Source organism: Aphis gossypii, chromosome 2, assembly GCF_020184175.1.
Source record: "Aphis gossypii isolate Hap1 chromosome 2, ASM2018417v2, whole genome shotgun sequence".
In the NCBI taxonomy this organism is placed as follows: Eukaryota; Metazoa; Arthropoda; class Insecta; order Hemiptera; family Aphididae; genus Aphis; species Aphis gossypii.
This window is the reverse complement of record NC_065531.1, coordinates 29,912,759-29,927,593: the sequence shown is the minus strand read 5'-3', so window position 1 is coordinate 29,927,593 and position 14,835 is coordinate 29,912,759. Positions and strand designations below refer to the sequence as shown.

Sequence of the window (14,835 nt, the reverse complement as noted above, 5' to 3'; positions counted from 1 at the left end):
AATAACTCTTCAAAAGTAATTATTCTTCTATAATTAATTATACTCCCACGTCCTGTTACACAATTTATAACTGACGAAATTAATGGTCAAAGTTTAATCAATATTGTTTTCTATTATTTCGCAGTAAATGTCCTCTGTACTAATAGTATATTTAAGGATTCAGTATAATATTATAACAGCGTTAGTTTAATTCAATCAACACCCAATCAATAATATCAAAACTTTATCAAGTTTTATAAACTACCGACTAATATATCTAATTAATTATTATATAGTTTTGACTTTTTGAGTGGCTAATATTATACGAAGGAAAAAAAATGTAAAACGGTGAACGTTTAATAATATAATTCGTAACGCTGTTTCAGTCCCTAATTTAGTCATCGTGCAACGGATGTTTGTTTAACATAGGGTTATTATACTAAGTGTGTGTAATATGTTAAACAGATTAGTGTCATCAGTGTAAAAACAAGTAATGAATTAGCAAAAAAAAAAAAACCACGTTCGGACCCTTCGCTGGTCGGAAACAGCTGTATAATATATGTACGCAAATAATAATTATACATAGGTACACGACGCACACTCATGTTATAGATAATAATAAAATATAGGAAATAAAAAGCATGTTTTGGTTCAATGCTATATAGTAGCGAATTTCATGTAAAAAAAATAATATGAATAGCAACATATATTGTTGTGAGTTATTCAAAATCTCAAAATCTTTGTTATAGGTAATCGTTTTTTTATTAAAATTTTTTCGGTTTTTATTTTGCCAATTTTTTCATCGTACATATTATAACATATTTATGTGTATCTAACTTTTTTTTAGTTAGTTGATTATAATAATAAATATAGTCAACGTATATTCACAATCGCAGGATTATAAAATCGTTATGTTGTATACACGTTTTTTAGCAAGTGTAACAATAAATTATTTGAAATTTTCAAATAAAAAAAAAAAACCGCGAGGGAAAACCTTCAATATTTACGTAGAGTAACAGCTCTACTCAATATTATATATAATATATAATAAATAGGTACCGTTTTCGAGAAACCGTTAGGAAGCACTTCACACACAATCGGATGTATTTGAAATTACATTCTTTAATTTTTTTACCTACGTTTACGTGTACTCGCCGTACTTAGACGTGACAGAAACGAATAAATCATTTGTCTGTTATTGCACAACTATAATGAAAATTCTAAACAATTAAATGCAATTTGAAAAAATTATTCTACGGAACGATAAAAATAATTTATACCGTAAATTATATTATGTATATCTCGGTGGTCAATTCTTTACCGGCACAAATAGTAGGATGTCCAATTAAGAGTCTAATCAGCACTAAACAATCGAGTAGACTATAAACATACCTATAGATGGTCTATAAACATACCTCAAAACTATTTATACAGAACTGTTATTCGTAGTGTATATATATTGTAATTCGATACGAACGTTTAAAATATTGCACATAATATATATTTAAATTTTAAATATAATAAAGTAGTAAAATGTTTTTTTTTTTTTTTTAATAATATACAGCATCTAATTTAAAATCATCAAGTTACAAATTAATTTAAACGTATAAAAACGACTGTAAATATATATATAGTTTCCAAAATTATATATATATTGCTTTATTCAACTTTTATTTATTTACAAAAAGCAATAAAATCGTAATATAATTTACGCATAGACGTGCATTCATGATGTACGTACTACATCGCGATTATTCGTGTAATGGTGTTTATCTATTTTATAATCAAAATTTCATATTATAGAAACGAATATTATTATTCTGTGAAAAATATTCCATTCATTTGTACAATTAACATCGTTCGCCGCGTAAGACCAGACCATCCTTTGCATAGATAACGTCATGTATTATTATACAGAAACCGTACGTCTGGATACATTTTTCACCGTCAAACGTCAAATTATCGAGTTACTATTTGCGAGCAAAATAATATTATGATTTCGATGAAATCATATCGGTTATCAATCGTATTGTATTATAGTCACTATATACCCCTTTTTCACCGATTCGGTTGAACTCGCGTTCAAACTTCAGGGGAACGTTCATTTTTATACGCATATACTCGTTATGCGACCGTATGGGTACGTAACCTACAGCGGAATTCAAGGTATCGTATGGTATAGGAGAATATCACAGTTTTCGCGGTAGCCGGTAACATAATATTATACGTACAAGTACGTTTCGAATCGTTTCGTCGGCAAACCGACCGGCCAAAACCTACGACAACACGCCGCTGCAATAATAATAATAATAGTAATACTGACTCTCAGTTTTTCCCCTCCAGTTGAAACCCACGCGGTGTTTGTTTAGTCTCCCCGGCGCAGCTCGGTTTTCGACCATACGCACGTATTATACACCGCAAGCACACACGCACGCAAACCGCACATCGGCCGGGACGAGAGCACAATAATATAATATATATATTATATTATAGCTATATACGCGTACTTACCGATACCTATAGAATAGATCGTTGTTGTGCGCGGAGTGGGAGGAGAACGAGCGAAATGTAAAACTGCAACGAGAGCGTATAATACGGTGCACACAAAATACTCGTATGTGTATACATAATAAAATAATGTAATATAAATTGGTATATTGTGTACGGCTGAACGAAAAAAAAAACGAAATGAAAAAAAAAAAAAAACTAGTCGTATTATACATCGGGTTACCCGCAGACGCCTTTGTCGCGCTGACGGACGCACACCGCACCGTGCGAATCGACACGGTGATAATGCGCGTACATACTACATACATATTATTATTATTATTATTATGTGGTATCGATATCATTTTGCCAACACCTGAATTTCGAGTTTTTCGATAGCAATATATAAATACCGCATCGATTGCGAATACTACATATTATTAGTCATATGAGGTGGTGATTCATTTAACTATAAAACGCTCATCACTTCAATAACTATCAACATTTTTGGAAAAAAATTTTCACAACTTGTTGTTGATCGTATTTTTTACTTTATCGAATGACAGCAGCGTACATTTTTTTTATTTCATATCTGATACAGAGGGTTTTAATTTATATAAAATGAATTTTAAACTAATAGTAGTTAATAACCCTTAGTTGTATAAGAATTTTTAAAAGTTTTGATGAGCGAATTGGTGGACTAACACTGTCTACTCTAATGCTATTTCGTAACGACCTGAAATAATCATATTTTTGAAAATTTTAGTTTAAATGAGCGTTTTTAATGAATTCTGTGTGATACTTTTACAATTATCTCTTCGTAACTTAATACATATTTCATAATATTATAAATATTAATTATTTAAAATAATATATTTATACAATAATTAATATATTATATATCTATAAATATATAATATATATAATTTATATAATATTTATACAATAAATATAATATATTATTATTATATAAAATATAAAATTATATATAATTATTATACATAAATACTACATACAACGATTAATTATTACTAATACGATCGTTATCTACATAACTCAACAGCGATTAAATTATTAAATATCGTTATCTAATAACGTATATTATACGCGCACAACATAAATTACATATTATTTATAATAAATGATAATTTCGTGTTAATTTATTATAATAAGTATGTAATATAAATAACATACTAACAAAACTCGTTTACACTTGACTCGATTTTTTTCCGGATCGTTCGGACGTCTAACCAAACTGGCACTTAAATAAATATTATATAATGTACACCGGAATAAAACTTATAAAGTATGTATGTGTATAGTAATATATTACGTATGTAGAGTAATTCATCAAAGATGCTCGGCCCTATTTCACCCTTATTAATGAATTTATTTAAATACTGATTTTTGGAATTTTTAATTAAATAATATAAAGTATATTATACTTTTAAATATTTGAGATTTTTTGTACTACTTAGCGATTGAACTGAGGCCATTCACACTTCAAATTTTCAAACAAGAACCTCTATTTAACTGTAAACAATTTAGTGGATCATTTTTTTTTTAGAAATCATCATAAGCTCCTTATTTTACTTTAAGTTATTATTATCATAGACATTTTAACCTTGCTATTCAAATATCAATAACTTAAAAATGAACAAGTTCGAGTTTTATTTTTTATGTAAAATTTTACAGAGAAAATATCTATTAAATTATTTACATTATAAATAGGGGTTTTTCATTTAAAACAGAAGTTTGTTCCATGGGACATTATTTAAATAGTACAAAAAATTAATTTGAAAATATGGTCGCTAATTATGTATACTTAAAAATCCCAAAAATCAGATTTTAAATAACTGTATTATTGATGAAAAAAGGAGCAAGTATTAACTGTAGTGAATCACTACAAATACCGTTTTTTTTTATTCTAAAAATATCTATTTTCATTTCAATGAAAACCTACTGAATATTAGTCATTCAAATAATACGAAATAGATTTTGAAAACAAGTGTGGATTTCTTAATGTATCATGTTATTTAGATTTTAAACTATAACAACTATAGACAAATTTAGACAGTCACTTATCAAAATTTGACGTTAATGTTAAATATATTTTTGTATACATCAATAATAATTAAATTTTTTCTTATAGATAAATAAAAAAAAAGTTGATCTAAAGTTATCATGAAATATTGTTTTAATATTTGGGGATAGGCAATTTATACAAGATTCTTCTTAAGTTGATTTTACTGGAATAATACAAACGCGAAGCACTATACAATATGCTCATCATAATAATTAATGAATGGGAGTTGTCCACATACCTACAGGTAGAAATTATCTTAAAAACTGCCGAGTGCCAATTGACCTAGATTATAATATTATTTAGTGTCGAATTCGGTGGAACTATAGAACGAAACGCTCACTGCAAACCTGCTGGTCCTAAGTCACTGAAGTATATTATATACACATATGTGTGCACAGTGATTGAATTGGAAAAATAAAATTGTGAAATATTTTAATTTGTCACTAATATCATTGGTTACAAATATCATTTAATGCTAATATCTAACATATATCTGTTAAGTACCTAAAGCAAAACCACATTTCTTTGTTCACAGGTCTTATTTCGTAGCTAAACTAAAGACCATAAAAATACCAAGAGCGAGGTGTGTATTTAGTGACCTTTACTATTGGCTTCTTGCAATATTTAAATTACTAAAGAAACTTTTATAATATTAATATTAATAATCTTAACTTCTATCGTTTCTGACGGTTATGCGTAAAAAATGTAAATATTAAAAACGATTCTACGTAAAGCACTAAATCATTTCTGTTGAAGAATTAATACCGCGTGTTATATAGCGTTTACCGATTAATGCACGTAATGGCACACTGATATTTATCTTGTCAATAAAAATGTTTATCTCGGATGAAATTTTGAAGACGTAAAAATCATATTTTGTTTTAAAAGCGGAATAATAATAGCAACATGGATTCGAGATTTTAAATATTTAAGTACTTATCAGGATGCGTTAGACACGGATTAGAAAAAAACTCGCGTACTAATGTCTTATGTATGTGTTACTATTGGCACAACAATTATTCGGGGGCGGGTAAAATAAAATAGTTGTTAAATAATAAACGAGCAACATCTTAACACTATATAATATTATTACCGCGTCGACGGAAGTATAGTAGCAATGAGAATATATTAAATTAGTGAATTCAAAGTATAAATAGTAAATACGGATGCAAGACTACGACTCGACAGGCACTCCGGAGCAGACCGCGGAGAAATCTCTTCGTATAGCATCCTCGGCCACCACGCATTATTGTACCACAGCTGACATTCGACTTAAATTATAATATATTTGTGTGTGTGTGTGCATGCGTGCTTGTGCGTGTTAGTGTATAGCCTACCGAGAAATATTGCGGCATAATAGCATTCCGGTAATATGTCGAACGATAAAAATAAGTGACGGAATTCTCCGATAGAATGTCGCAGCAATTTTGCCGTGTAACTGTTTATATGTTACTCGTTTATATACCTATAGATATATGAATATCAAACTACTAGTCTTCGACTTCTTCTCCAGTTCCTTCTTATCCGCCTTCTTTTTCTTCTTCTTCTTCTTCCATCTTTGTGTATTTATATATACTTTAACGAACTTACTCTTTGTCGTTATAACATCGCTCACTCACGTTTTGTCTTACATCCCGTCTAATTATCACGGCTTGTGCCGCTCCCGAAAACGTTTATATCGTTTCAAATTTGGCCGCCTCCTTGAGTTATATTCAAATGATGACGGTTATGGAAGAAAATATAGCAACAACCATGCGCGCACTTAAAAAACTCTAAAACACACGCTAAACATTTTTTCTTGCGCCTTATTTATATTATATTAAGTATAAATATGATATAATAATTAGCACCTAAAATACGAATATGACTTTAAACAAGACACCGGTAATATTCGAATCGGTGAGGTACGTGTGTACATTCAAATACTGAATCAACTCGCAGTCCATGACTGTTCAAATGTCCAATAACCTTATGGTATAAAAACAGGTTGTTGTTTTGATAAACGTTAGATATTTGAAAATAAAATGTGTAAAAAAGGAAATATATAATGTCTCAAAAAGCCAAAATAAACCAAAATACATCTTAGAACGCAGAAAATACCTAGCTATGCAAAAATATGTAACATACAGTTTTGTTTTTTATACATCTTAAGATTTTTTTTATTATACTTTGTTCTCGACAATAAGTCGCACTATTTTTTTAAACGTATCTTGAAACATGTGGTTTTTGAAAATGCTTAAATGTGTGTATAGGTATTTAATACGTCATGTGTGCGCTTAACCGTCGAATAATTACGAGTTGTGGCCATGCAGTGCACTGTTATTATATCGGGAACGAACGAGCACACTCGACAACTATTATACACACCTTGTCTGTACAACATAATACATATATATATATAAACCAATTCGCGTCGATCGCGACACAATTCAAACGAACAGCATATTATTATTATTATATATATGTATAAGGTATACGGTGAATGCCCCGTATAATTATATATATTTAACTAAACACAATCGACGGATTTGAAACGCGTCATAACACATCATCGATTACTCTCCGGTTTTTTTTCCATAGCTATATATCCACTTTAGATTTTTTTTTTGTTTTTATTTTTTCTCTCTCTTTCCGTATACAAGAGGCCATAATAGTTTCGTTTTACTTTTCGTGATTAATCATGAGATACCGAACATCATCTGGCATGTCGAAACATGTCGAAACCATATACAAATATCGATTCGGCAGCCATATATTATTGTCTATATATTATGTATAATTTATTGTGTTATTATTATATTTGCACGCATAACCAACTTTTGTTAAGTATTGTTTTTTTTACACGTAGTCCTAAACCATAAAGCATTTTAAAGTATTAGGTACTAAACACGAAACCAATGTTTTACGATACAAAATTATAGTTCAAAAAAATATTGATACATACCACTTAACCACTTTACCAGTACTGTTTCAAATTCTATATAATATTATATTATATGTAACACATACATATGTAATTAGTTTTTAATTTAATGGATTTTAATTTATCGTTAAATTTAAAAACAACAAATTAAATATTTATTTATTTCGTCTTGGCGTTGAATTTATATCAACTTAAATTTAAAATAATATATAATGTTACTCTAAAAGGTCGGGCCCTTGACTGTTTTATATCGCGAGGTAATCTGCATAATTTTTTATTATTATTATTTTAAACATGTACGATTTACCTATTCTAGTATAGCTTTATCCAATGAAAAAATAAAACATTGCTCTAGGGGATTTGGAAATTATATACCTACTTACGTGTACGGAATTTAAGTAAGCAGTTATACAAACTAGCTAGGTATGTATAAATCAAAATTCTAATTAGATATAAGGTCATTAGTAGTAACTTATTAACACCTTTAATATTTTGACTACCGATGATTTTCCCCGTGTATGTACAATTTTATGTTTCATTTTAAATACGCATAATATTGTTGTTTGGCGTTATTAATTATATGTCAATCTAAAATTGTTTAATTTGCATAAAACATTGTTGTTCGATAAAACGTACAAAATAACTTTTTTTTAAATATTCGGCAATTAAAAATAATATAATATGTGATACATTTCGAGTTTATGGTAAAATATCCCTATACATTTACATTTTAATGCGATTATAGGTACAACCACTATGTCCGTAATTCGACAAACAAAATAAAATCAACTGCCAATATAATATAGGTAGCATGTAGTTTGTAATTAAATTAATTTGACAACTCCCAACCGTCGACAAAATGTCAAGGTATAATACGGGACTGAATTGGCGTTGAAGTTTTGTGTGTTAAACTTATATTGCTTCGTGGACTTATTAAATTTAAAAGTATTTTATAAATGAAAATAAAATATATTAAACGTGGAATCCATCCTGTTGAACTTTTTAAAGGGTTTATAGCACTCGGGGGACAAATCTAGTACGAAATGGTCTTATTTTTGGCACGATCGTTGGAATTTTTACTCGCGACAGATTTATTGGGGAGCCAGACACCCGTTCTTCACTCGGGTTCTAATAAGAAATTTCCTGTTGCCAATGATACACCGGCTTCTATCTCTCTCTTCCCCTATCCCTCTACCGCACATTATTTCACTCTCCCTCCTTGCGTGTGTATGTGTGTTTCTATCCTTTTTTTTTTATGCCCGGTAAAAATAAACCAACTGCACGGCGACATTCCATTCCGAGGTACACGCTAAAAATGCATCGTTCGCCGACGTCGCCGCCATGCATATAATCTTGTCACACATATAAATCGTTGGCCTTAACTCGGTATATTAACCATTCCTGTCTTAAAATATACAGTGTGATTTCCATACCATTGCATCGCCTCGTGTGCTTCCTTTAGTTATACGTACACGGCTAATCGCAGATTATTAATAATAATTATACGCACTTAAATATGTTTGTATATTATTTGTAACGACTCTTCTATAATTATGTATATATTAAAAAAACGGTGCGACGTTCGAATGTATAACGAGTATAAGACGATTATACAGTAATAGATTATTCATAACGAATAACGATGTATTGATAGTTTATTTATTTACCTTGTGAGCTCGCCGTTTTCGGTTAAGCTAAAGTCTTGGTCCAAGACTTTTGCTAGAGTAAATTAACTACCTATTTTATTCGTACATTATAAATTATAATTTCAAACGTTTTCATTTCACTTTCCTTTTATAAATTTGCTCTGCGTGTATAAATTAAAATTAGCCTAATTTTATTTTGTTTTTTTTCATTCAAAATAATGTGTTTTCAATATTAGAAAAATTACTTTCGTTATTATACTCGCTCCTTCAATACAAAATGCGTATTATTTTCCTTTTTTATCGTTCCATTCCATAGGCTGCCATGGTGTTTTTGTGAAGAATATAGTATCTACATACATGTTATATTATAATATATATAAGTATGTAGGTATACAAAATTAAAAAATAGAAAAAACCTAGTTTTCACTAATTTGACCCAGTTTCGTTGAAACAAAGCACATGTCAAGAAAAATGTAAGTATGCCATTCGATAATAATTGTTTATTAATATAATTCCGTTACTTTTCAGATTCTTGCTTTATGGTTTTGTTGACGATTTTTTCAAATTGTATTAGGTTGTTTTTTATTCTTTTCTTCTATACACTCACATGACCACCGCGTCGTTATAGAACGAAAAGAATAATGACGACACTTGCAGGATGATGATTTATCGTTCGGTTACGTATATAATCAGTAGACGCGTCTTTAAAACGGTTTCCAGACGCGATAATCGATTTATTTTGTAACGTCAACGAAAAATACTCAAAAACTACTATTATATTGATATCGCAAAACGAATTCCGACAAAACTTGTCGTTTCAACAACGATGGCATACCGCCTATTGTGCAGTGCTTATTGGTACCGTGTCTAATGTAAGGTTTTGGACGAAACTCAGTTGACGGGTTTCCAACCCCATACCATAGGAGGGGGTGTACCGCAATCGAACGTCCTGTTTTTCCTGCGCCGCAACATACCGCCGGCACCTCGTTAGCGCTATACAAATCGACCGAATTCGTCTTATATTGTTCACTCATCATATGTGCTTCCACATTGTTGTGGACCTACACATAATACGTATATATGTATATAGGTATGTACGGGGTTCTGCTTGTAAATAATATAATATATAATTTATATATATAGGTAAATGCGGATTGTCAGGAGGTGCAGCGAGCAGGCTCGCGTTTGTGTGTGTGTACCTATGTGCGAGTTAGAACCGGTCCAAATATGGTAAATCGAGTTTAGTATCGGAAGGGTTGTGCGTTTGTGTACACGCCTACGTCTGTGTGTATATACACACACACATATATATATATATAAATATAATGCAGTATGCAAGTATATATACACGTGCGTTTGCGTGTGTGTGCGTGAAAGGTGCCGGCAGATCGGAATTCCTCTCGCCGGACCAATGGAAGTCCAGCATTTCATTGAGATGAGTCATACGCGTTGCACCGGTCCTCGCCCCGACGACGACGACGATGTGCACGTCGTCGTCTCGTAATCTCAGGTGGCGCTACTAGGCGCACCGATCCGTCTGGTCGGTATTTCGGGTCCCGACGTCGGCCTCGCGTATACGTTATACATATTATAATGGGTACGTATTATATTATTATGATACCGCCCGAACCATTCAGTAAAACCGTGTCGGAGATATCCGATCGCCCAGAGTCATTGATATCTGCGGGGGGAATCGCCGTACATTTGAATTCCACGAGTTCGGACCACCTGGTCTTTCGTTTCATCTCTCCAACGTTTGATTTCTGCTTTCCGCGATGTATTATAGGAGGCACCAAGGTATACCTCCTAAATATTTCAACCGCGTCATTTGCTCATTAGAGATTGCACAAAAATATTATCGCCAAGAAGCTTATTGAATAAAAGTATGCAACATACGTTACGATAATAATTTTATCGATAAAACACTATTATACCTAACCTTTTTACATCATTTTTTATACACGTACAACGATTTTATTACGACAAACGGAATGAAACACAAGTATAGGTACAAATAATAAAGAAATTTTGTCAATTCGGTGAGTAGAAAATACACGTACCTACCTAGATATTAAATTAATATGAACAGAATTTTAAACAAATCTGCAACACGTAACAATTGAAAATTATGGTTTTAATCCTTCGCAGTATGTATCATGTATACTAAGTGTAATCGTTAGTCATCATATGCCCGGTATTCGTAGGTAAGGAAATTAAAAAAAAAAGAAGAAACATGAGGTGTGACAGATTTACTAAACGATTGTCGAAAATCCATGACGAGACGAGTCCGTGAGATAGTTATAACAATCGGGGCCACATTACAGAGTCAAAGGTACGTGATTAATAAGTACCTGTAACTGTCTCGCGGGGTTCAACAAAAGAGTCGGACTAATGAATAATACGTAAAATCCTACTCACGTTGTTTTGTATATCGGAAGCGTGGTTCATCGCGTACATAATGGCCTCGGATATCCTCGAGTGCAGGGATCTGAGCAGGTCCTCCAGACACACCGACGACTGCCCGTTGTTGATGGCAGACACCAGCCGGTCGACGGCCTCGTAGTATCCGGTCCACGGCGCGTCCAGGTGCGCCGTCTCTCTGGCCAAACACCCGCGAATCACGTTCACGCACAGTCCGTGACACGGTTTCGCGTCCTTGCCGTCGCACCACGAACACTGTCTCATCTTTGTAAGCGCCGCCGAACACTGTTCCCTGTTTCCGTAACCCAGCCACGACCGGGAGTGCTCTTCGTCCACTAGTTGACCGCCGTATCTACATAAATAATATTATAATAAACTCGTTGTAGTTAAGTGATGAAATTAAAGACTTAATTGATATTAGCGCGATCTTAAATATACAAATTGTTTGCTGAATGCATTATTAATTATAATTAATTGGCGTCGAGGACAAAGACGACCGTATACGCAGTAACACGATATTTTTTAACTTGTAATAAATTATGTGATTTATAACTTTAAATAAAAGAATGGCGTATATAATAGTATTGTATAGCTATAATATTTTAAAGGGTAATAATTTATTAGACGATATTTTGTATTAACATTGAAATATTATAATAATGTATATCGTGATGTGGATTTTTTATTTATTTATTTATTAAATCGATAAGACTGTTTTTCTTTATTTTCAGTTCTTTTCTATAATAATACGGACAGTCACGGAAATGAAAACGCAAAAAACCCCAGAAATCGTTAAAAAAAAAAATCTAAGACAAAACTATATCGTTATTGTCTATCTATATAATTTATTACCTGAGTGCATGCACGAGGACGTTGGTGGCGGAAAACGTCCTGGAAATGTCCTTGGCTAGTGTGTACGGCACGTCGCCGAACGGTTTAACGTCTAACGCTTTGCCGGCTAGACACTGAACATAATCCTCGTCGAACTCGGACGCGCCGCCATCCGGTCTGTCGGCGGCCACGGCCACTGTTCGATAGACGATCGGAAATAGGTCAGTGAACAACCGAGAAGCCGCATCTTCCAAGCTCGACGCAGGAGTCGTTTCCGGATCCTCGTGCACGTACCGCGATAATCGTCCGTAGAACGCGTCCAACGGACCGACGGCGGGTCCTTCGATGCTCGCATACACGTCCGCCAGTACCCTTACTGTTTTGCTTTTGGACTTTCGGATCATGTGCGTCATGTGTTCTGAAACAAAACGATCGTATTATGATAATATGATAGTTAGCGTAATCTTAGAGAGGGTGAGACAAAAGTATCATTTTGTAGAACTATGATAATGTACCAACAGTAGAGATCTTTAAATCTCCTAAAAGAAATAATGAACGCGTTTAACATATAGTTATAATTCGACACCTTTTTTTATATTATATATAATGAACTCTATACGTACTATATAGTATATAATGATATCAGATGCCTATGTTTATTTCTAAGCTATAGAATAGATTTAAAAAAGCTTATATAAACAAAAGACTAGGTATATAATATTATACGCAATGATTTTGATTTTGGTGATGAAATTAAACTAAAATCATTTGAATACTATTTCGTCAACGCATTCACTTGTCTAGATAATTGGATAAATTGGTCCGATACATAAAATTATTACTGTATGTAAAAAGACACGTATGAACTGTTTAGAAACTATGGTAGACTTGCCATGATGCATACACGCGCGTTTAATACGCATGCAATCACCTCGGATTTCGAAATTTTAAACGACCCTCTACGATATATTAAAATGTTATGAGGCTGCAACGGTAATGTGATAACTTTTATTATTATTATAGTGAGGTAAGGGGATATACAACACATGAGCGATTTGATGGGTCTCTGCGGTCCGCATATTATTATTTGCAAGCACGCACGCAACATCATATTAATATAATATTATAATATTATGTTGTTACTCTGATTAAGTCGTATGTCAAACATATACATTATTTCCGTCGTACCAATTGATATCTCTGCGGATAAAAACGTGAATAAATTGTGAAAGAATCTTCGAATTCCAATAAATTTTCCGTTTTATTTTTCTTTTCACAATTTCCACTTAAATCGTCTAATTCGGTCGAAGATTTTGAAGAAAAATAATTGGTTTAAGTAGATCTCTAGTTGATTTAAGTGGAAAATTGCAATCGTTTAGAATTAAATTTGTAAATTATAGAATTATTTACAAAAATATATTTTTATGTATACAGAAGAAACAAAGTTAAAAAATAAAAAAAAGGTGCACCTAAATAAGTATTTTAGCACATGATAGCAATAATTACCAATTAACTGTGCTTATATACTTAACAGCACTGCCCTCGACTATATACACAAATATACAATAAAATGTAATTTGCATACTACATTTGCATATTTTGCAGTTTGCACAGACGACGAATATAATTTGAATCGAGTATGAAAAAAGGAAGAAATATAATTACGTCCATATATTTTTATTACTGCGATTTGATTTCGAATAACTTGAAGCGGATTTTCGAAATAGTGAATATAATATTTTATAATACAAGTACATGCGCATATATTATATACGTAAGTGTACGTAGAGGATCATTACCTAAATTCGTATTCGTTTTAGCTATAATTATTTTTTATGCGCTCTTGAAAGAAAACGTACAATTTATTATCACTAACGTACCTTGTAAATAATAATAAAATACTGAAATGGAACGACTTATATAACAGTATGATAATCTACTCTCTGTTGATTTTGTGTGTGTGTGTGTGTATAATAAAATTAGCACAACAATTGTAAGTGTTCAATTATATATGAACGAAACGTACGATAAAGTACACGCACACAGACACACGATATACAGAAAATATAATTCGTATCTATAATTAGGTATATTGTAGTGAGTGTCGCATAAAAGATTACTCACATATTAACGCGTCAAACACTCGAACTCAATGGATCGTGTAATCGTTTTGCGACGAAGACTTTGAGAAGTTGACGAATTTATCGACAATCGAAACGATTGATAAAATCATACTCGTAATACATAATAATATTATTATGATGTTATACAGGTCAATTTCGGCGACATGTGTCGTTTGGTAAACTCAGGAGTCGCGTCACTAACTGGGGCGTGTGCATCCCGGTGCAACATGCAGTAGCTGCGGAGGTTACACATCAGTACCTATACTTATTATGAGTTATGTATGTAAATTTGACGACTAATTTACGATAAATTTACATGCTATATCGTTGTAAGTATAC

The 14,835-nt window shown here is 32.1% G+C and overlaps 1 protein-coding gene across 1 annotated transcript in view; it reads right to left on the bottom strand.

Annotated features, from left to right (window-relative positions):
• The window catches only part of LOC114127315 (division abnormally delayed protein), an 80,759-nt gene that overhangs the window by 17,566 nt on the left and 48,358 nt on the right, over positions 1 to 14,835 (bottom strand). Inside the window, exons 3-4 of the mRNA XM_027991510.2 lie at positions 12,395 to 12,791; positions 11,540 to 11,894 (exon numbers count right to left, since the gene is read on the bottom strand). Of these exons, the coding sequence (XP_027847311.2) occupies positions 11,540 to 11,894; positions 12,395 to 12,791 (752 nt within the window). The remainder of the gene's footprint in view (positions 1 to 11,539; positions 11,895 to 12,394; positions 12,792 to 14,835) is intronic.